At 37.7% G+C, this 24,822-nt stretch overlaps 1 protein-coding gene across 1 annotated transcript in view; it reads left to right on the top strand.

Annotated features, from left to right (window-relative positions):
- Positions 1 to 24,822, top strand: part of TENM2 (teneurin transmembrane protein 2) — a 616,650-nt gene that overhangs the window by 116,151 nt on the left and 475,677 nt on the right. The window contains exon 3 of the mRNA XM_039701625.1: positions 18,205 to 18,495. Coding sequence (XP_039557559.1) covers positions 18,270 to 18,495 — 226 coding nt within the window. The 5' untranslated portion in view covers positions 18,205 to 18,269. The remainder of the gene's footprint in view (positions 1 to 18,204; positions 18,496 to 24,822) is intronic.

Raw genomic sequence — 24,822 nt, 5'->3', positions numbered from 1 at the left:
AAAAATCAATATGAGATACTATCAAAATCTGCCGCCTGTCACAAATTATGGAAATCGCTCATGGTTTTAAAAACACTGCTAAACGGTGTTTCCTTTTATTCTTTATAACATATTCAAGCACAGCTACTCGAGAGAGTGTCTATTAACATAAAGCAAGCATCAAGTGGTGCTCAGATAGTTAGGGCCACCTCTTAATCTGTGATGTCATTTACAAATATTTTAGGAAAGATATGGAATAGTATTCCTTTTATACTATTAAAAATCAAATATCTTACTGGAAATTATGTAGCATGATTGTATTTTAGATAGCACTGCTCTGTTTTCTGGTCAATTATATTTGTTGATGCAGTAAAGAAACTGGAATGTGAAGATAATAGCCACACACGTGGCTGTACATTTCCCTCTCTGGTAACGTCAAGAGAATTGGAAAATTTTAGGTCATTCTATAGATATATATTCCATCTTTTCTTTTACAGTCTTCACACTGCAATGTCAAGGGGCAGAAATGAGAGAAAAAGAAAAAAAGAATGTTAGTTGTCACTGAGGCTGTGCTTCAGTTAGAGGTTATTTATAGTGATTTTGTTTTTAATATTTGATGTACACAGACCTTTCCTTCTCAGTCAGGTGTAACTCTGAAAACTCCTCTGCTATAATTGCCTTTGGAGGTCTATGGGAGGTTATAAAAACATGATGCATGCTGTTTGATTAGTCCATTATAAATTACTATCTATTTTCTCATTCTGTCTACCCTGTCTGCAGAATATATTCTCCCATTTTCTTATGTTCATAATGGAAAAAATAGTGTTCTTCATTTGAATGTTAGTATATGTCATGTGTAAGGGGAAATGAGGAGCAGAACTCTTGGATTCAAATGGAAACCAAGCTGATGCTTTCATGCAAATATTCAGCAGCTTGCTGGGGTGTTGGTCGTGGTCTCTCTCTACTATGGAAGTACCTTAAAGCAATTCGTTTCAAGTTTTGTGATGAAGCACTACAAGTTCTGGGTCCAAATCTTATATCTTATTTTTCCTTTCTAATTCGTAATCTGTGTGCAGGTGGAATTGCTGACAATCCTTCAGAAAAGTCTTTTAAACAAACCTGCAGCTGGAAAAATAAAAAAAACCCTCAGAATCACAGGCATTGAAGGATGGTGGCACACATGTTGAGGGACATGGAGATTTTATTATTCACCATTGCTCAGAAATTCAGAATCAACTGATTTGTAACGTGTACTCTGATGAGTTGACTGAAATTTTAAGTGGTGCATTTAAATTTTAATGCAAACAAATTTTTGACAAAACCAAGACTTTTACCGGTATGCAGCATTGTGCTTTCACTGAAAAAGAGCTTTGAAAATCATGATCCTACCCCTGCTTGGGGCAGAAACTAGCAGAATCCCCAACTAATGCAAGTCAACATATCTCCATCAACTCAGTGGAGGTGAAGAGATTTGTGGGAGCTGCAGAGATAATCCTCATTATCTTTGTGTGAAAAAGATAAAACTGGTTCTGAAGATCTACACAGTAGATTATGACATTATTTGAAAAGTGTTTATTAACCTTGCACTGTTAAACAGAAAATAGCTTCTGGTATCTGATAGAAGAGGAGGTAAGATTTAAAACACTTGAGAGGGAAACAATAAACAGCTGTGCCCATGGTGGGCTTTGGAGAACATTCAGTTGTGCCCACATCTGGATTCAAACTTGCATGATGCTGGGGTGGACTCATTGGTCAGAAACTCCTTGAGCTGCTTGGATGCTGAGCCAGAATTTGTTGAAAGAAAACCTCTTCTACAGCAGCAGTGCTATATTTCAAAATATAAGTCTCATTAAATTCTTTCTGATATAAAACAAAGAAAATTGTGAGTACAATAATTAGAAACATAGTAAGCAGCACAAGCTGCTTTTCTCCATTAAAGTGTCAAATTCAATCCTCAATGTGAAAACAAAGCAAAATATTATTTTAGTGAAACTATTGGTGAGTAAAAGAAGAAATTTTTTTTTGCAAACTCCTTAGAAACAATTAAGCATTAGCTCTGTCAAATACTGAATTATAGGTGAATTCATTTTAAATTATGTGAACTGTACGTTCTTTGAAATTTGCCTAAAAAGACTTAGCTGTGAAAAAAGCTCTTCTTTTCAAACTGGGTAAAGCTCCTGAGCGCTTTTTGTAAGTGGCTGTGCATGTTTTGAAAGCATTCTGGTAATGCCTAACACCTTCCAAAGTACTTTTCAAGCAGTGAAATTCATATTCAGCACATCTGTGTTCCTACAAGACTTACAGTAATAATCAGACTGGTTAACTATACTTTTTTTTTAAGATTGATTTTAATGTTTTAATCGATTTGAGGCAGATAAACTCAGTTGTGTGTAAAATCTTATTTATTTGGGGACAAAAGGGAATTGAGTTTTGATAGGAAAAAAAGAAACTACCTTCCAGAGAAGAAAAGTCCTTAGACTCCACTTTTTAAGGCTTGTTCAGCATACTTAGAATTCATCATTTTGGTCAGCATTACTCATTGAATATGGAATTTTCTCTATTTTAGTGCATTTAGGATCCAGAATTGCAGTTGCAAGTGTTGTAAAGTATTGTAGGTACAGGAATAGTGCATTAGTTATTTTTCTTTCATCAATCCATTTCTTCAATTGACTTTGCCTGGCTAGTAATGATTACTTCAAAGAGCTGCATTTAAATGCATACTGCAGAAACTCATTAATTTTCAGTAATTTTGGAAATGCACATGAGGAATAGATGAATTCTGAAAATCTGTGCTATTGTCCCATGCTGGATTCATTTATAAGGAGAATTGTTGCAAATGCACAGCACCTAGAATTTGTGAAATCAAGAGAAAAAAGGAGAACAGTTTCTAGAAGTGCAGATGGGATTGGGGAACACTCAAAATCAAGATGCTTATAAAAGTGCAGGCACAAAAATGGGTCAAAATCAAGTAGCTGAACCCCCCAAAATGTTAATGAAGTTCTGATTACAAACAGGGAAAAAGAAAGACTTGTAAACTTGTCGGTTCACTGCTGTGAAATGTGAGCATCATACTCCAACCTTTATTTGTTGTGGGGTTTTAAAATAAATTATTTTATTTATTCTAAATCTTCTGGTTTTATCTGCTGCACTACAGATTTTGTACATAGCTGCCCATGGAATCTGTTTTGGGCGCCTCCTGTGGTACTGGTTTTGTTACACAGCCCTGAACTGGAGCAGAACTCTGCTGCCCTCTTTCCAATTGTGGTAACTTTGTCTGTTTTTACTGTACCAGGTTCTCATGTGAATCACAGAGGTTTGGTTGAACTGTGGAGCTTGAGCACAGCATTTGTAATCTCGTGTGGGTGTGTTTCAGTAGAAATTTTAGGAGTTTTTCATGACATGACACTTTTCCTAGTTAAGTTCCTAGTGGGGCTGATAAGGAAATCTGCTTTTGGTCCCTCTGATAAATGATGTTATTTGGCAAAGTGAGGATTAGCCTGGTTCTACATAGATAAGTAGACTTATCCTTAGACTTATCTAATTTCTTGAATTCTTAGGAAGTATGGACAAATCTCTCTATAGAAAGAAATAACTTCTAAAAGCATTCTGATTCTTCATTAAACACAATCTAATTAACTGATATGTCACAATTTCATGTTGAATTACAATTTTTAAGTCACATATATTTGAAGTCCTGATCTGACCATCTGTCTGGTGATGCACTTGCACTGTATCAGAACTAATATTCGTGCAGTCTAAATGGAGGCATGGCACTATGGACCAGTTTGTATTTCCTTCTTATTACTCAAAACTCAATTTCTAAATGGGACATTTCCTAATTCTGTAGTCTTGATTATTGGAAAATATTCCAGCAGCCTCCTGTAAGTTTTTTATACTGGCTTTAAAAAACATTTCACATGGATAAAGCAAAGCACATATCTATGATTTTTCACCCAAGCAAAAGAGAGGAGAAACATTGCTTGTTCAGGCTAGAATTTCTAAGCTGCTTTCTAAATTTTAGCCACCCACTGGAAAACTGACTATTCCATCAAGATATTATGGAAGTATATAGACTTCCTTGAACATATTTCTAGGAAATGAGATATAAATAGTTTATTTTATGTCTAAGAATCACTCTTTTCAGTTAAAGGTTATTCCACTTCCATAAATTCAATTGCAATTGAGGTTGTTATAGGTTGGGGAGTTGCCCCAAGCATCGAGATCTGCATGTTGTAGAATCTCTCTTTTGCAAATCTTCAAATATGTAAGTGTTACCATCAATTCAAAACTGCAGTGATAACCCCAATCTGTGAGCTATTCTTAAGAAATTTATTTACTTTCCTTTAGTCTTTTTTTCATTTTACTATTTTAGATCAGGGCTATGTTATCAGGCTACTTAAAAAATATTGAAAATTGAAGCTGAAAGTTGACCAGAAGTTGAAAACTAAAACTAAATAATTCAAAAAATATATATTACATGAACAAGGGTTCATGCAAACTGCTTTGTCCTCGGCAATATTTTTATGAGAATGATAAAAGGGACTTAATGCCAAACTAAATAAATAACATATTTATTTAAGAGAATACCCACTACAGAAGTTCAAGCAAAGAAATTTGTAAGTTGTTGTGTGTATAACAAATCTTGACTAAAATTTACTTTTCAATGAAAATTGTGAAACTGGACAGTCTTGTTAAATTGCTGAAGGTTGATTTCTGTTCCCAGTAGTTAACTCTTAGTGTGCTTACTCAGTCTGGGTATTGTCTCTTTTTTTACCTTGCCTCTCAGGAAATGGGAATGAAACTGGACAGCTGAGTGATGTAAATGGAAATCCTTTGCTCTTATGGTAGCTGAATAAAAAATAATGAATCATTTATCTTTAATGCTGTTAGAATTGAAACCAGTATTAGTGGTTTAAACACAGGCTCAATTTGGTGTTGGTTGGTTTGTTTTGCTTTTCCCCCCACTCTAATTTAACAAATACTTGTTTTCTTTTCTGTTTGCAATTCCAGCTGCTTCTCAAAGCACAGAACTCTTGCCTGTAGGAAGCTGTCGGGTTCAGGGAGTGCTTTTTCCCTGGAGGAGCAGGAATTGCTCATGGAGGGGTGTTCATTCCTGCTGCCTAATGCAGTGCACATCTTTTACCCCACCTGTAATTCTGTGTTAGTGCAAAGGTGAACCAGCCTTGCCAAGGGCTGCTGTCCTACAGGGAATCTCCATGGGAGGGCTGGAAGAGATGTCACTTCAGGTGGCTTTGGCTATGACCAAACACCCAAATACACACGTACCAGTCCTGCTCTTTTTTGGATAGGAGACTCTTTTTGGGAAGTCTGAGCACCTCCCCCTGCCATGGGCTGAGCTCACAGATCCACCCTTTGGGGAGCTGCTTGACACAATCCCCACCACTGCTTGTGCAGAACCAGCTTTTGAAGAACAACATGTGCACATCAGTGACAGTGGCGTCAAGGAAGAGATTTCTTTTCTCTCCTTTACCTTTTATCTTTTATTTTAATAATTCATGAAAGTTTTCATGCAGGTTAGAATTTACTGAGGTAATTTGGGCAAATGAGTAAATTGGTAATGGTATATAGATCATTTTGCTCTAGGTCATTGTGTGTCTTGATATTGACCTAAAATTGCCATCTGATGACTCTTAATGTATATGAAAAGCTTTGTCAGATATCTTTTCAGTTCTGTTTGCTAGTAAATTAGGTTACAACTGTTCATAGTTTATTGATTTCAGTTCAGGATAATAAAGCATTTATAGTATTTGGTTCCAGTTTCCTTCCTGCTCTGAGAGGCACAGATACAGGAGATTCTTTTTCCCACTGCCTGTATGGGATGATGACCTATTGCTCACGAGAGGCTTTAAACAGCAGGGCTGCTGCACTTTGCTCTCCTCAGCCTCAGTGACTTTTCTATTAAAATAGAGGATTGCAGTGCTTGTCTTGGGGAAGGGAAGCAGCTCTTTAAAGGGTGGAGCATTAGTAAAACCTCTGCTGGAAGGTGCTGTAGGTGCACTTTGTCCAGGGGACTGAGGTGCAGCTGTGACTGCTACCAGAGCCAGATGTGTGTGGAGATGAGTTCATGAGCTTGGAAATACAGTGTGAAATTCTGGATGACCCAACATGGATGGGAACTCACCTGGGCCACAAATGGGGGAGTTACAAAGAAGGTGGTTAATTAGGACACTTGATTGACTCTGCACATCTCAACAACTATCAAAACTAATTCACATAATGGATACCAGCAAGGTATTCCTTCCTTCACAGCTTCTGCTGGCCAGCTGCTCTCTCTCTAGTCCCAGGCCTAGTAGCTGATGTTCTCCACACTCCTGCTGAGATTTAAATACAGCAGAAAGGCACCCACCAACCCAGCTGAGACAAAATGCCAGTTGATTTTAGCCCGTATTGGCTAAAATCAGTGAGCCTTTTGAAGTTTGGCAGACAAAATTGTACAGGAAGAGAAAACACCAAAGACTTCTGTGGGGTTGTGGGTTCACACCTACTGTCTGTGCCCTCAGCAATGGAAATAGAAATGGAAAGTTGTTGATAAATCACTATAGAAATTTAAGTTCTGGGTTCCTTTTTTTTTAATTTTATTTTGTTTTACAACAATTTTTATATTTCCAGACATAATAATGTACCATAGGCCTGTGTATCATACACAGATCTCAAGTTGGTCATTGGCCATATATCTATAGGATAGGCCCAGATGAATACCTTGCTTCCTGGGCCTCCAAACAACAGACAGAATCTTCAGTGAAAAGGGAATAGGCCTTGTATTGATTTACATGACATGAATGTGGCTCTGCCTGGTGGAGGGGTGAGTGTTAAAGGTTACAATTCCTTCTCATGTGTTGTTTTCTTTAGATTTATGGTAGTGTCATCACAACATATGGCACAGTTGTTTTCTTTTAGGTTTGTTTTCACATTTTTAAGGGACTGTTTCAAAGTCAACACTGTCAAATGACATGTTTGGAAATGTATGAGCTTGCAGTAGTGTCTTGGGAATTGTGATAGAGCTTGTGCTTCTTACTTTTGTTAAATGGTGCTTTTAGTTCCTGTGCGTTTTCTTCACTCTAGAACTGTATTCCCTCAAAGGTCTGTGCTGTGGAACTGAAGAAGGAGCATTCATTTTTCCCTGGCACACCACACACAGCAGTGTATGATCAGTGTGGCTGTAGCAGGACCCACTGCAGTGCCTGCTCCTCTGCAGACAGAATGCAGCCTCTGCCTTACTGTGCTCTTCAAGCTTGGAACTCAGCTTTAAACCTACAAACTTAGATGATTTTTTTTACTTGAAAAACATCGGAGCTTTAAACCTACAAACTTAGATGATTTTTTTTACTTGAAAAAAATCATCTTTTTACTTTTTTAGCCTACATGCTCAGCTTACAAAGCTTGCCGTGTCTGTTTGCTTTAAGGCTGGTTTCCAAAATAAATACTTCTTTTGTTTCTTCCTATTTTTGAATGGCTATGGAACTTTTCCTAGATTAAGACCATCATAGGCACATTGAGGCTGGAAAGGACCTCTGAAGCTCACCTAACCCAATGTCAGTGTTGAACTGTGACTGGGTTGCTAAGGGCTTTGTGTAGTTGAGTCTTAAAAATAAGCAGAATTCCCCAGCCCCTGCAGCAACCTCTCTAGTGCTTATTTGTCCCCAGAGTGATTTTTACTCACTTCATTTCTGTTCAGAACTTCCTGTACCACAGTTTGCACTGGTGGTTTCTCACTCCCCTTTGGTTGCCCCCATTGCAGCCTCATCTCCCTCTTCTCCCAGGCCTCACAGGAACAGCAAGGCCACTGCTCGCCATTTCTGCAATTAAGTCCAGTTCCTTCATCTCTCCAGGTAGATCCCATGTTCCAGTCCCTTGAGACACTGGCTTTCTTCCCTGGACTTACTCCAATATGTGAACATCTTTCTTGTTTAGTGGGAGAAGTCTGTGCAGTATTATTGCGTTCTATAAAGTACTGCTAAAAATAATGGCACCAAGAAATAATTTACCTTGGTAGGTAATACAGAATTGGAACAAAGAGAGCATTTTAAGGCTTGTGTTTAACTTACAACAAGTTGGTTACAACCATAGAAAATTCTGGTTGCACAAGGTAAATTTTATTAAACAGCATTTTTAATTTTGTTCTCTATACTTAACATCTAATCCTTAGCAAAAGAACTGACTAAGGTTTGGACCTCTAGTTAATTTTAAAACAAAGCTATAAACTGGTTCTAACTGTCCAATATCTTTGGAGGACAGGCAGTTTTAAAACACTGTCAAGTTTCATATACTGTGGATGGAGATCAAGGCGTCTGTGTAGCTGTACAGGTACAATAAATACTTAGTTTAAATGAAGTGTCTTCATTGAAGGGATAAATTTTATTTTGCAAGAGTCAGTGATACAACTGCATGTGGTAGGTGAAACAGAATTTGCTTTGAATTTGCTTTAAATGCTTTTTGCCAAGTTCCCTTAGGTTTGATCTCTGTCCTTGTCACAGAGATGCTTTTGCCTGGGAAGTTTGACCATGGCAGTTGAAGAATGTTGGGATCTCTGTGCTGGATGCACAGCAATCCAGGCAGCAGATGGCAAAATTGTGGGGGCTGGCTTTAATGCAGGGAGCTTAGAGTTGTGAAGAAATTAGACATTGCAGCTTGGTTATTGTTCAATCTGTGAAAGGGCAACAGAAAGAAAGGACCAAATGGGTTTTGCAAAGATTCCATGCACTTTTAAGAGCATTTTTAAACTTGTTTCTCCTTCCTGACTGATCTTGCTTGCTGAAACTCTGGCTTGGTGAAACAGATGGTGAATAGGAGATGGTTGCTGGCATTTCTCTTGTGGTAGCTGATCTGAGATCTCCCCACATGAGCTCCCCTGTTCTGGGCTGCTTCAGCCCTTGCTGTCCCCAGCTGCCTTCAGGCACCCCCTGTGGGGTGTTGGATGAGGATCTCACACAGGGCTGAGCAGCCAGGATGGGCTTCTCTGTGACAACTCAGCCCCGTGAGCAGTGACTGCTGGCAGAGTGACGCGCAGGAAACCCCTCATCCACCAGCAAATGCCAGGCTTTCCTTGGAGGCACCCACAGCTAGGAGAGAGTGAGCAGAATGATGATCCTGTGTAGGAAACCTGCAGTGTGAGAGTGAATATTAGAGTACATGTTCTGTCCTGAATGATTAGGTAGATAACAGGAGATAATGCCTGCTGAAGCATGTGGCCTTTTCTCCAGAGAGATTTTCCTCCGGAGGGACTGGGGCCTTTTTCTTCATGATTTGAGGTGGAACAGAGGATGTAGTGATGTCTGCACAGTGACTGTACAACATTATGGGGTATTTGCTGCTTTTTGTTATCGTGGATTAGTTGATTTTCTACAAGTGTGTTTTTCTTAACTGAGGTTATTTAAAAAATTCCATTAATCAAGATAACCCACAGTGTCCTCTTCTGCTGTGACAATATGTGAGTAAACCTTGCACTGCAGATTTGGATGGACCAGCTTTCAGGGTGGCAAAGTCTCAGTTCCATCCCTCATGACCCCTTGATATGTCGACTCTGGAAATTCACTTCAGACATTTTGAGTTACAGCTGGTCATCTTTTGTAATGGTTGTGTTCATTGTATACATCACTGCAAGGTTTCATTAATTTTTATAAAGCAATTAATTTTCCTTTATTGAAAGATGGAACACCACTAGTTAGCTGAGAATCTTCCAGTGTAACTTTCTTACTTCATTATGCAAAGTTCATTGCTGGGTGAGGCAATCTAGATTTTAAAATATTTCAGCAAATACTTGTATGGAGGCTGTTGAGAAATAATGTCATCCATTCTGTGTGCCTTATCACAAGGTTCTGTTGTTTTCCACTCCTATTTCTTTTTTCTTTTAACTTTTTCTTCGCTTACCTTGAACCTTTTAAAACAAAGAATCACTTCAGGAAGCTGTTATTTCTGATAAAATCTGTGTGTTTACAAAGGTGGAGAACTCACAAGAAATAAGGTTGCCAGCTCACACAAATAGAAACACTCTCACTTTTTTCCTTGTTTTTCTCCCTTTTTTTCCTCCCTTTTTTTCCCCCCCTCTTTGGTTTTCTTTAATAGACTATCAGAGCTTAGGTGAATGGACTATTCACGTGTGTAATTTGGAATAGGTTTATTGAAATTCCACTAAATACTATTAGGCATTTTAAAATATTGTTGATTTTCCTTACCTTATAAGTTTACAGCCTTAACGATGGTCTCTACTAAAACCTTCTGCAAAACCTATTTTTATTGATTGACACTTCTAGCAGGGAGAAAATGTATTAAAGCCCTCCTGTTAATAAACAAATGAAAATTGTTAATATCAATTTGAGGCAAGAGACGTTCTATGGAAGCTTAAAGAAAGAAAGGAGCTGTTTCTTAGACAAAATGAGAGAAAATGCTGTAAGTGTAGAGTGAAAAGCAGGTGGTGTTCTTGACTGAAATGATAAGTAAAGTACCTAAACCCATAACTGCTTGCATGATTTATGCATTTGATGAGTTTAAGAATAGTCTTGTAGAGGTTTGAAAATAGCTAAGAAACTTCTTCAGCAACACGATCATCTCACAGTAGGATGAGATGTGCACAGGAGCTTTGCTGATCTCAGATTCTGGCAGAGTTCCCTGCACAGTGTATTCATCTGTAAACAAGGAATGAAAGGCACATTCCTGGTGTTTTTCTCTTGGCTGATCTTGTACCCAGTGGTACAGGTTTTGCTGCTGCCAGCAGGAGTGGAGGTGCCCAACGGGTGTAGAACTACGGCGTGCTTTAACATAAGGAAGTGAAAAATAATTAGGAAGGAACTGTCTTAACATTCTTGGCATTGGACCTTCTTGGGTGCAAGTACAAATCCTTTGATATTGTATTTCTCCAACTTGATAGCACAGTCATGTATTTAAAATCAAAATCCTCGAGTCTAATATGGAAGCACCGTGCCCAGGAGCTCCCAGAGCCAGCTGATGGATTAGCGTGGGTGGGAAGCAAAAGGCTTGTGGATATGGACAGTATTCAAATCCATAATGGAAACTCTGGTCATAAATAAGGTTCCTGAGAAAATGAAAAGATACAGCAGACTGACAAGAGGACAGCACACTGGAAAATGCTGGTGAATAATTAAATGAACTAATGACCAGGTGCTGGTGAAAGCAAAACAGAGAGGGGAATGGTTGGAGCAAAACTTATGTTCCAACCAGCTTGATGTCTTGGCTCCATTGCTGATAAGGTTGAAAATCCCATTAGGTTAATTAAAGACAGCATTTTACCTAGGATTAGAATGAAAAAGGTGCATCACCCGTGGACAATTAAATAAAGCAAGTTGTCACTCCTTGTATGGGCATTTAATTCTGTCTCACTTCTATAAATGTGGATCAGTTTGATCAAGGACTTAATCAAAAATTATTTAGACAATTACTCCCTCTTTCAAAAGTATTCTCTAGTGATATGAAACTATTATACAGAATCGTTAAAGCATGCTTAACAGCACTGTCTTAATTATACAATGATAAATTATTCTACCTTTCTTCATTAATAGCAGTCTAGCAGTAGATAATATTGTTGTTTATTCTTTCTAGGCAGTAAAAGAGTAACAGTGTTCTTTAGAAAATTAGTTCTAGCAAACTTAGTCTTTTGAAGTGGCCAGCTTGTATTTGATCTTTAAATCGTTTTTGTGAACTTGTTCAGCTATACTAATTTTAAGTAATTATATTAATTGAGACCCTGACTTTTTTGTGTTGTTTTATAGTGGCTTTATTTCATTTATTTATTTATTTAAACCTAGCTGCATAGAGTGATGGAAGTATTTAGATAACAATTATACTGAGAGCAGGAAACCAAGCCCTGGAACGTGGGGTTTTAAATGTGCAGCAAACTCACTTTGTGACCTCGGGTGGGACTCTTATCTTCATGGTGTTTAACCTTTGCTGTAGAATAAGAATGATACACATTTAGCTCTCCTGGCTGTTCAAAAGCCTAATAAATATCTGTAAACAGCTTTGAGTTGGTAGTGGAAATATGCTATGCCTGGGTAAAATCTCTTTTTTTCTTTTTCTGGACTGGGGGATAGTTAAGGCCTCATCCAGAAAAGAAGGGAGAACACTCTCAAATAGGAAGAACTTGCAAACTTTGCATGGTTTTGCCTCTGTGTATCTGGGAAGAAAATATTTCAGCCCCTTTTGGATAACTAGCACTGTTCTGCTTAGCACCACTTTGGGGGATTTATAAGCCCCTCACTGAAAAATGAACTTTTCTCACCACTGAGTGGCTGTGACACAATCTCCTCATGGCTGCTGTAGCTTCTAGAATGGGAATCTACAGGATAGTTGATGATCAGCTACTGAACTGTGTACTATCCCAATAATATTTTAGTGAATTTCATAGATAATTTTAAATAATAAATAATTTCAAAGAAAAATCAACTAAATACACTCTGTGGCTACTGAGGCACTAAGTGAATATTGTTTGTGAAGTTTTCTATTCCTCATGCTCCCTGAGAAGGACAAGCACTTGGTTTGTAGCAGCTGAACACAAAGGCTTGGGTGGTTCATGTGTGCCACGCTCTGCCCCAGACCTGGGACACTGCAGATGTCTTGCTGATAGTGAAATTTTTCTGGAGTGGTTTCCAAACCTGTGCTGCCCCCCAGCTTGTGCATAAACTAGAAGCCCCACTTAAGAACATTTATGACTTTGCACCTGAATTTGTCAAGCAGCTTTTCCAGCTGAGCTCTGAGAAAAAACTCTCCATTTGGCCTTGGTGTGAGCTGTGGCTCTGAGGCCCTGGGGAGAGCTGGGCTCACATCCACCCCCCTCTGCCCCATGGACAGAGGAGGCAGTTCAGGGGGGAACAAGGGGTTAATCCTCAGCAATCAGTGAATGGTGGGGCATCATTTGAAAACTGTCTCCTTGCTCCTTGGCTTTTCATCCTTTCTCAGTAGCATGTTATTTTCTTAATGGAATGCTATTTTCATAATAGATTTAAACAGTTCTGGGATTTAGAAGTTGTTCCTGGAGTACAGAAATCTCCGTAGTCTAGAAATAAAAAATGTATATTTAAACAGATAAAAATACATATATGGGATAAATATTTGGCTCAGCTTTATTTTGTTGTTGTGTGTACCATTTTGAGTGCCATTAGCCTGAAAATACCTCCTAGAGCTTTTATTTATTAAAAGGAAAAAAAAATAAAATGGGTTTTTTTTCTGCAGTAAAGCAGAACACAATGCCTATAAGCCTTGTGTGTCTTAGATTACTTAACTTGAATCATTCATTACAATTGTTCTGATATAGCTGTTCACCATGTCATACTAAATAGATCTAATTTCAGTTTAATATAGGGTGGCTCACTGAAACAATAATTCAATATTTGGACAGAAAAGGAAAAAAAAAATTTAAAAATTGAGAAGAACAATTTATCGATGAAAAATGAGACTACACGAAACAGACTGTCCAAATATGTTTTTGGTGCAAATCAAAACCAACATACTTGTCATCAATATTACTTCATCTAACAAAGTGGGCATATTATGGTGCACTTAGTTGTAGAATTTAGTTTAAAATTTCATTTTATTTATTGCCTCTTTTTTCTTTTTAATAGACAGAGAGGACCCAGAAGTAGAGACGTTCTTTTTTACTATTATTAAAATCAGAAATAAATACAACAGTTAAATAACTATTTTTATATTTTTTCCTGAAAATTTGCATGGCACCAAAGCTGAATTGTTGCATTTTCTCATTTCAAAAATGGTCTTTGCATAAAATAATGAACAGCATTTGAATATCTGAATCACAAGCCTATTTCCAACTGCTCCTGAAAAGGAGTCCAGCCTTTTAAGAGACCTTTTTTTTTAATGAACAGATTGGTACATGGTGTGCTACTTCTTTTAAATAAAAAAGAGGGGGAAAAAAGAAAAAAATGCTATTTCTAACACTGTCTGCACTATTGTAATGTTTGGATTTAGTTGTGCCAGGTGATATGGGGGCACAATATGAATGTGAAGTTCTTTGTTTTCCCTGAACTTGCAAGTGATTCCTGGGCTCTGTGTGGTGTGAGTGGCAGTTCTAATGGCCCTGTGCACTGTAATCATCTCAGGATCATTACAAAATGCAGCAAACAAGCCCTTACTTGAGTTGGATAAATGTACGAATCAACTTTAAATTTACAGAGTGTTTTAGCATAAGCTTTGCTAAGCCATTAAAATTCATTTTGAGCCCTCCCTCCATGCCTCATATTGATTTGGCTGTGCTAACACAAAAAGGAGTGGTCAATTTTTTTAAACCCCCTAAACAAAAGCCTACTTCTCTTCTCCTCAGCTTTTCCTCCTCTTGTCCTCTCTCTTCTTTGTTCCCCCTTGTCTCTGTTGTCCCTGTAGGACGTGCAGTGTTTTAATGCCCTTGCACTGCCCACAGTTGCACTTAGGCTCTCATTGCCCCAGCCAAAGTCATGGGCAGGTACACAGTTGCTTTACAGAACCACAATAAATCTTATCCTTGATGAATTGTGAGTCAGAAGTGTGCCCTAAGTTACACATATGTAATTTGGGGCTGATGGGATCTGTGTACATCAGCAGCGAATACAGCCTGAGCTATTTATTGCTTTAGATTGACTGCTATGGTAGGTCCAGATCAACTGAGACTCTATTCCTGTGAAACTTGGCCAGCCCTTTAGCAGGCCATTATAAATAATAAATATTTTCTGAATAAACACCTTTCTCAGAAAGTTAGTCAGAGCTCCTGTGTTTCTGAAATAATGAAACCAAAACTAGCTGAGAAAAACAGCCACTTGTTAGTGCTTGTACTGCTCTGTAGTGTAAGTGGGTCAGAATGAGCTGTATTCGTTAAATCCTTTGAAACAAAAGAAATTATTAAATCAGTTACGATTTAGGTCAATGACTCAAAATAAATCATTCACAGAGTGCCCTTGAGACAGGCAAGTCAAAGAGTATCAGGGGTTCTGAACTCAAATTGCATCTCACCATTATTCTCTAAGCAAAGCTATCCCACCTTACCTTTCCAGGAATACAGTGCATAAATATTTCACTGTCTAACAGGAAAGGTGTTTAGCACTGAATTGAATCAGTATTTAATCTATTTACCATAAGAATGAAAAAAAAGTGAAACAGCTTTTCTAGGAGTGTTTCACAACTTAATTCACTGTGTTTTAAGCCTTATACGGTGATACCATTATTTAAATTTTGAGAATAGTTTGAGCATGATGCTCTGGAACTGGTTTCTGCCTGGCTGCTTTAAGTTCAAATAAATTTCCAAAGCACAGGTGAGGAGGAGAGAAGTATCTCTGAGAGTATTTTGCTGTGTTCAGGTAGACGTATTTAGTCTCAGATGCTTGGGATTTGTCCTCAAGTAATGGAACAATAAGGAAAACAAAAAATAAAACTACTCTAATAAATATGAAAATGACATTGAACAAAACTTCCAGTAAAAATGTTATAATTTTATCTATAGCATTTGAAGAACCTACTAACATGAGTAAAGTTCAAGAAATTTTTAATAGTCTGGTGTCATAAAAATCAAGTTATTCACCAAGTTATTCTGATGTCTGATTCTTGCAACAAGATTTTCCTTATGAAAGATCAAAGTAAAGATCTGGGGACATTTCTACCTTTATTTTCTTGTGTTAGCCACTTGGAGTTACTGTAGCACAGAGTTGTGCCTCATATTCTGCATGTGCAGATGACTGAGGAATATTTACAGGCACGATCAGCAGTGGAACACTGTCTTATCATTTCCTTTTATATTCGTATTTGTACGGGAATTGCACAAAACTCTAAAAAATAATGGTTATTGAGGGAACAATTTCAAAAACTCTTGTCTTCCTGAGAAGATGCTTTCATAAGCTAATGCCCTGGAAATACTCAGAAGTTTTATCTCAGTCAGAGTAAATCCTTCTTTTAACTACAGTAACAAGGAATTAAATGTTCTTTCAGAAACAATAGAAAACAGGCCAGACAGCTTTAAGTTTAGCAGTCATAAAAACAAAAAGCTGTTTGTTTATCTGAACTGACAGACAATATAGAATTCATAAGCAATGACAGGCTTTTGTGTTGAATAGCAGCATGAGGACTCCCAGAGAGTAACTGGCAGGTTTTGCTCAATGCTGTAGTGTCTATGTCTGTTTCTATGTTTATAATTGTGATATATTGATATCTGGATTTGATGAGAAAGTATTAAAATGCGATCAAAGAACAGGTATTGTTAATCTAAATTATTGGATATCTCCTGAAACTTCAAGAAAATCTGTGCCACCAGTGTTAAAATGCTTTACAGTTAACCTGCTTTCCAGTTCAATCAGTATTACAGCACCAAAGAATTGAAATAAAAAATTAAGATATGGAGGAGTCAGCTTAGCCACTACATGTTCAGAGAGCTGAGAAACAGGAATGTAGATTGAATCTTTCTTTCTCTTTAATCTGAAGTTATAAAACAAACCTAAATGGTTTCAAGTGCCAAATGTCTCTGCTTTTGTTTTGGCTTTTCTGTAGGTGTTGTTTTGTGACTTTTTTTCTCCTCTGAAATGTTAAAAATAAATGAAATAGAAGAAAAAAAGTAAGCATGTTTACAGTTCTTATTCCTCACAGATTGCAGAATACCTGTGGGTGGTTTAAAGCAGCTGTTTCTCGTGGTTACCTAACTTCTTTAAAATACAGAAAGGAAAAAAACCCAAAAAACCAAAAACCACAACAAGGCTAAATGTCAAATATAAATGAAGGCAAGAAACCTTTTCTCTAGGTCACCAGCTCCTCTGGCCAAGTACATTTATTCTCTCTTAGGGCCATAATCTGTTTCAAAACGCAATGATTTAGCCAATTCTTGTTCCAGTGCTGTGACCTCTTCTCCTGCAGGTGCAAACAGCTACCACAAGGAAAGGCTTGGCTGCCTTCTGCATGTTTTATCATCCTCTGCTGCAGTTTGTTCCCTTGTGGCAGAGGTGGCACAAGGAATCACTGCTAAAATGCTTTGGTGGTTTAAGCAAAGCTTCTGGCCTGGGCATGTTCTGCTGGGTGGGATTGGCAGGGGGAACCTGGACTGAGAGGGGACAGGGGCAAGGAAAAGCCCTTCAACTGTCCCAGCTAAATTCACCCCAACCATCCTTCATCTTCTCAACCATGCAGAGAAAAGCAAGATGTTTTGTTCCAATTTTTGCTTATTAGCAAATCTGAGTATTTTTTTTCTGTGGGAATATTTCATTTCCAGAAAAAAAAAAATTGTTATGAGGATTTCTCAGGACTAGCACAGACTTGGGCATAGAATGCCATGAGAGAAAGATATACTAATACCAGCTGAAAATAATTAGTACCCCAGTGGGTAGGGTGTTTGTGCTTTTACTGTATTTCTTCCTTTCTACAGTAGCTTTCATTTTGCAGTTTTTGTATGCTAACGATGCATATATTAAAGTCTATATGCCACAGTAAGGGTGTCCTAATTAAGCACACTGTATAAACTCTATGGTTCATTGAACAAGAAGAGATTTAGACAGTTCTCAAGAGCTCCAAGTGCTGAGTTGGATAAACTGGTTGACTTCAGGGGGGTGAAGAAGCTCATCCAGTCATGTTCTGGGGTGCCCAAGAGCAGCCAAGCCCCAAAGTGTGCTCAGACACAGAGACACAGGAATGTCAGAGCTGGGATGGATGTCTGGAGAGACCTTGTCCACCTTCAGAGCAGGGCCTTGGATTAATGCTGACCAGGGGCCATAACATCAGTCACTGCTGCTTGTGAACATGTTAAAGGATAACGTACAGCTCTGTAATGCATTAACAGTGAATAGGAATAATCTCCTCTTTGGAACTCTCCTGCATGCTTCAGTCTTAATTGCAAGCCTTCCTGCAGGAAGAATGGAAATAATTAAAGCTCGTTTGAGTCTACTTTTCTTCTGTTGCATAACAGAAACAAATACTGTTCTGTCAGTTCTGTGTTGTTACCAGAGTTCATTCAAAAATCAAAAGATGACAGTGTTATTGTTTTATCATTGTTTTTTATACTGTTTGATTATCTGATAATTTAGATAGAATGCAATTATCCTACAGCATTTAATTTTTTTCTCCCTACCCATTCTGGTCAATTATTTCAATTTTTTAGAGGATGCATGATGTGGGCCTTCCCTTTCTTTTCCATCTGTGCCGCGTTGTCCTTCAAGGACAAGTCAGGGAAAGCAGAACACAACAAAACATAGTGGCAGCATTACTTACTCTTTCCTCATCCTTTCATGTTGTCAGGTGACAGTGACTGACCCCAGACAGAAGAGTGGCTCTCCTGGGAGCGCCGTGCCTGGCTCAGAACCATGGACATAAAGGACAGGAGGCACCGCTCGCTGACGCGGGGCCGCTGCGGGAAGCAGTGCCGCTACACCAGCTCCTCCCTGGACAGCGAGGACTGCAGGGTGCCCACCCAGAAGTCCTACAGCTCCAGTGAGACTCTGAAGGCCTATGACCACGACACCAGGATGCACTATGGAAATCGAGTGTCCGACCTGGTGCACAGGGAGTCGGATGAGTTTCCAAGACAAGGTATGTTCACAGCCTGGTTCCTGTTACGGTGCTCCTCAGTCTGTTCCTTGTTAACGCATCTCAGTGCTACAAGGAGTTTTAATGAAAGAGCTCTAGGAGGATGGATATTATCTTAACGTTATTTCCGCTGTTTTGTGCTAAATTAGAAAGTTCTTTCTTTTCTCTGAGTTCTGGTACTTTTGAAATCCACAATTTGTAAATGAGGCAAACTGAGATTCACTTATCAAAACATCTGAAAGACACAAATGCCATGACCCTTAACCAGAGGATGTCTTTTGTGTAGATATTGGGGTTAGACAATGTGCTAGCTTGGTATTGTTTCCTAGGTTAATTTTGGAAATGATAATGGCATTTTCACCTAAATGTGTCTCTCTTTAACACAGAATCTGTACTGAAAAGACAACTAAAACACTGTTATGGTAAAAACCTGTATGGCCAATATACATTAATTATTCATCAGGTGCCTTGGAATTCCTTTCCTGTTGCTGAATGCTGGGTAATTGAACTGTGGGAATGGGAGTGGTGGTTCCTCTGACTTTATTTTGTCACTGCTCACCCATATTGCTCACACTTGATGTCATAAAAAATAAAAGGAGGAAACCTATCTAATTCCTTTTGTAATTGGCTGTAATTGAGCATTGTAGCCTACAACTAATGTTTGAAATAACCTGCTTGTATGAACTGGTAAGCTAGGGGAATTAACCTCTTATTTTATACAAGAGTCCTTGCTATGTCCAATAGATTAATGAATTAAGAATGTAAACGTTTTTACTTGAAAACCTGTAAATGTGCACTGTACTCACATAGTTTTACTCTCATTTGGGTATTTTCTTGTCTCAAGAACTTGTAAGACTCTGTGCTGAAACCATTAGTGAACATTGCTTCATAGGAACTGTGTTTAATCAGGTGGTTTACTTGCCCAAATATCCACATTAAATTGGCATTCAATCAATGGTTAGATATGGCATTTGAATTAAAAGCCTTGGTTTAGCGTCAGTTGAAGAATCAGTTATGGTTCATACCAGCTAAGATACAGGCAGGCTTGATGGACAAATGTATAGGTTTTGTGCTCCCTCAATGGAAGGCAAATCATCAGGTACATAATTTAAATGTACCATAATTTAAATGCAGAAACTCTTCTGTTTGTAGATGTGCTTGTTAACAGCATGTGATGGTTCTCTGCTGCACATTTCTAATGCTGAGGCTCAAGGAACGGGAAGTTACCACACTTCTAGTGGAAATCCTTCAGTGGAAGGTCATTCCCATACCTGGTATCATGTCACACATCTTGTTTAAAACGTTCTGACAGCACTCAGTGTCTGCCTTCCCCTTTCAATCAAACAATCTACTAATTAGCGTTAATAATTAAGCCCTTGTCTAATCCCTTGTTTCTCTCACATTTGTCTGCAGACGTGTGGGAGTGTTTGCATTGTGCTTGGTCTGTCAAACACCCAGTTCTGTTTTCTGGGATGATCTCTGATCTTGGAGGGTCTTTCTTTGCTTAGAGGTGTTTACCTAAGATAAAACATCAAAGTGCAACTCGAACTGCTGAGCTGCTGCAGCCATTTTCACTGCAGTTTGTTCTGCTTTACTGTACAGGAGTCATCTAAATATTACTTTTTCCTATCAGGATGATTGATGCTTCAGCTCAAGTGTCTCATTTTAGTTTGCAGGTCATTATTCAGCATTTCATAATGGTCTTTTTCTCTTGATTACTGATTTGACAACTTTTCATCCTCCCCCTGCTCTTAATGTGTTCTTCTCTGCCCTCTTTACAAAGGGGAATGCAAATTGTTGGTAACTGAAATTGAAACACTCAAATTTTTTTTATTATTGTTATTTTTTCCCCTACTAGTTTGTGTTGTTATGTCTAAATAAATAGTGTTTATTCTAGAGAGCCAAAGTAATTTTTTTGTTAGATAATGAGCAGCAACTCCTTATTTTCCTGCTTTTGTTAAGTTTAGAAAGCAATTTTTTTTTTAGAAAATAAGTCTGTGTGATGATTCTTTGCATTTGAAAGCTGGATATCTTTCTGATTTAACAGTTTTACTGGCATGAAATTCAAGAAAATATTACAGATAGATCTAGATTAAGATTTTGTAGCAGTTCTCACTTTCTATATTAACATTAGATGGATAAAGATGTGGTTCATATAGTAGTATGTTCTGCTCATTACATCTTGTGCATACAGTTTCCAGCTGCAGACATCTAGGAATTTATACATTTAAATTTATTCTAACTTTGAGTGGGTGTTGTGATGGGATTAAATTCTGTGGGAAATAAACATGCTTAAAGTAATCTTTAGAGATTTTTTGTTCTTCTATTAGAAAAAAGCTTGAATTTTTTTAAAAGGAAATGCAGATGTTTTCCTCAGTATTTTGTTTCTTCTATTAGAAAAGCTAAATACTTTTGCAAAATATTTGGTTTGACCATGACACTGGAACTCTTCATGGCTGTGTTGAGCTGCCTGTTGTACGGTACTGGGTTTGGAAAATCAGTTAAGATAAAGTTGCACTCATTCTAGTTTTTTTTTATCATGGTTTGTCGGCAAAATACTAATAACAAAGTATATTCAGAGCTCAAAAGTCTGAAACAGTGCTTGCTGGGTTGTTTTAATACTTTCCTGAGAGGAATGAAGGTTGTTCAGACTTAAAAGATTTTAACTAGTCACAGTGACTGATGGGCTGCTACTCAGAGGCCTCAGCTGCTCTTACAGGTGCCTGGGCTTACCAGGCTTTGTCTCACTGCTCATGCTCCCAATAACACCAAAACGAGATCTTTGTTCATCTTGTCATCAAACCTGAGTCATCCTCAACTCTTCTGTTAAAATTAATGTATCCTTTCCAAATCCAACTGAGTTTTGGCAATTACAATTTTAATACTTCTCTACAGGACCTGTGACCTTTTGAAAATGAAATGTTTTGATAGATTTGGATTAAATACATTAAATAAAACTTCTTTCATGTATTCTGCCTAGAGTGAGAGCACATTTGTAGTTTTCCTTTGTCATGCAATATTTTTGAGTGGCATTCTGCAATCATGATTTTCATTATATCTGTACAGTTACATAACCAAAATTTGGGGTAGAGGCAAGGTGGCAGATTCTTTAACATTAAATCAGGTGTAGGGTGGTTTGTGTAGGAAAAGGCCTCAAGGCAGCTCTCCTCTCCTAGCCAGTACCTGTGGAACCTCCACTTCTCCTGAATTAGGGCTTTGGATTTAATGGTGACCTGACAGAAACACGATCCCAGTGTAAAATATGTATTAGGGTGAAACAACTGCCTTCAATTTCTCCTGTCTAGAAAGCATGGCCTTATTGAGAAATAAGAAAAATATAATTTGTGTACCCTATTTAATAATGGAAAGATGCTGAATAAAGCCTCCCTCTCTTATGCTCTCCCTCCCCAAATCATAAAAGATTAGAAGATGATATTAAGTGATTTAAAACCCTGAAAGCACTTTTCATTTGTGCCTTCATGTGTGTTGAAGTTGTTAATAATGGAGCAATGTAGCAGCATTACTCGACTAGCAAATAAATAAAAGTACAAACATTTAGAGCAGCCTTCTCTCAGGCTGCTTTTAAGAGAGGAAAAGGTAAGAAAGTCGAATCCACACATAACTTTCCTCCTCTGATTTATACTCTAATATCAGTCAAGTGCCCTTTTGAGCTGTAATAGCAAAATTATCTGATAGACAGGAATTAAACCAAAACTTTGTGTACATTAGATCTGAGTTGCAATAAAAAACAGAAGAAAATGCATTTAGAAGTGGATTTTCAGGGAGACATCATGGCACTGACCTTCAGTCTTTGGGGTGCTTTCTTTTAAATATGCACAAATTGTTTTCTCTTGGTATTTTGGGTATTTTTTTGTTGTTGTTGTTTTGGTTTGTAATGTTTGGGGTTTAGTTTTGTTTGTTTGTTTTGTTTTGATTTCTTTTTTTTTCCTTCTGAGCAGCAAGCTCTCTGGTTCGCAAGTGGCAGTTTAAATCAGTTGTGATAATCCCTTCCTTTTCACTTTCCTTACGTTCCCCTCCCATCCTATTTTCTTGGCATTTCACCATTTTCTGTCTTCATCCATTGGGAGTCCCTGTGCTGGGCATGCTGGGGTGCTCAGATCTCCTGGGCTGAGCACTGGGAGTCAGAGTCTGACCTGGTCTGAGCAAAGCTTCATCTTCATCCCTTCCCGCCTGCTGGACCAATTGAGCAGATCTGATGGGAACTCCAGTAATAATTAATAACACCAGTGCTGGAAAACCCAGTACTATTCTAATATTAATATGTATTTGTAGAATAAACAACAGCTAGACATAATCTGAGAATTCTCTGTACACACACTTAGGGAATAACTTTTCTCTCTGTTTCTCTCAGGGAATAACTTTTTATTCTCAGCAGTTTCCCACAACTGATCATTATTAAAAATCAGCATTTGTTTACAGTTTAAATGAGAGACTCGGAATGCAGGGATTTCTGATGCAAGTTCATAAGTTTATATAGACTTATGCTCCTTTTCTCCTCTTTTTTTGCTCCGTTCTTTAGTTTTCAAAAAAGAACTTCTATTTTTACTGCTTCTGTACTGGACTCCTCATTAGCTGATGATTAATTTCAACTAGGTTCTATTTTTAAAAGCCATTTACAAAGTTACATGCACATTGTGTAAATCACATATAAAAGGATAATTTCTAAAAACTAGATATTATCAACATGTAGTAAGCACACATTGAATAAAAGAAAAAAAATAAAAACCTCAGGTCTACCCTAAAATAGGTTTAGTAACCATTTTCATGCAAACACCTTTTCAGTAGAACTTGAAAATTAGTAGGAAATATGATTTCTATACTTCATAGTTTCAAATTTCTACCAAGCAAAAGATCTTGTGCCTCAATGAAAGTCATGTTTGATCGTCTTGTAGTGCTGGTGCCTGACTGGGTGTTGAACAAAACCTTCCCTTGGTGTATTGTTTTCCACCTCATCTCTTTCCTCTGCTATGTAATAGAATTCTAAGACTTTGGATACTGAAAATAATAATTTTTGATCCTATAAACCCTTCTCCCTTTTCTCATACACACGTGAGCACACACTCTTTTAAGAACTTTGTTTACACACATCTGTGGATGCTCTGTCTCATACTAAAATCTACTGTAAAGGGAAATAATGTACTCCATGGAAATGAAATAATAGTTTTAGTTTTTAAAAAAGATACTTAAAATAAAAATGATTTTTTATTAATTCTGATAATGAAAATGGCTAACACAGAGCAAATCTTGCAAATTTGTTCCACCTTCTGTGTCTTGTTTTCCAAAGGTTCAAATGATATTTTCTAGCATCTGGTTTTCAGCAAGATGTGTTTGGAAGGGAGGCTGATTACTTGAGAGTGTTCTCAAACTGATGGAGAGACTTAGATTCTTTTCTAATACACCTGTTAACATTGAAATGTCAGATTTAGAAAGCTTTTATATTTGATCTGGATTTGAATTGGGCATCTCTGTTCCTGCATCCTAGGTGGGTTCCAGAAGATGGGTTTTTACATGTAGTCCTGAATTTTCTTCAGTGAATATAATTTTGTTTCTGTGAACTTGAGAATCCTTCCAAAGCTTGTTTGTTGATAAAGGAGCAATTAGACCATTTTCCTTCTTCTCCTCTTTTCTCATAATACAGGAAGAAAGAACTATTTAAATAAAATGGAGTTCAGCAAATATTTGACATACAACAGCATTTACTTTGGGTTATACATTGATGAACTCTCCAATGCCACAGGTGTTTAAGGTCTGCGTCTTCAGAAAAAAAAAAGGGAAAGGATTAGATATTTGTATTTTAGTGGAGTGTGTGGAAGATGGGTTAAGCACCAGAGGGTATTCCTGCTCCAATGCACGAGTCAGTTTTCAGCTCAAATGCATTGGGACCAAGTTTTAGGTGTATTTTTATTTAATCTGTAATTGTCTTTTCTGCTTTATTTTTTTTCCCCATGTTGTTTTGAAATGTCTTACTACTGGGGACTAAATTCTAGGCTCAGTGGACAGCTGGTTCATCCATGGTGATGATTGCTATGTTTATATTTCCTCTGTCCTCCCTGTTTGTTCTCCTAACACCTCCAATGCCTTATGTGATTTCTAGAAGCTTTAAAAATATTGTGGCTGGGCCCAAATGCACACTTCAGTCAGTAAGAAAACCATAAGGAAAGTTTCAAACAAATAAAAATACCATCCAAATTTCATTGTCTTCCTTAGAGAACCATGGGGGCTTTGGAGTTGAGTCCAAGTGCTGATGACCAATTCATTTAAAGTCTATAAATCAGTGGAAAAACAAATTTATAAGGAAGTATAATTGGG

The sequence above is a fragment of the Passer montanus genome, unplaced genomic scaffold (assembly GCF_014805655.1).
Source record: "Passer montanus isolate IOZ18808 unplaced genomic scaffold, ASM1480565v1 scaffold15, whole genome shotgun sequence".
Classification (NCBI taxonomy): Eukaryota; Metazoa; Chordata; class Aves; order Passeriformes; family Passeridae; genus Passer; species Passer montanus.
The sequence above is the reverse complement of the archived record's forward strand: the minus strand, read 5'-3'. Positions and strand labels throughout refer to the sequence as shown.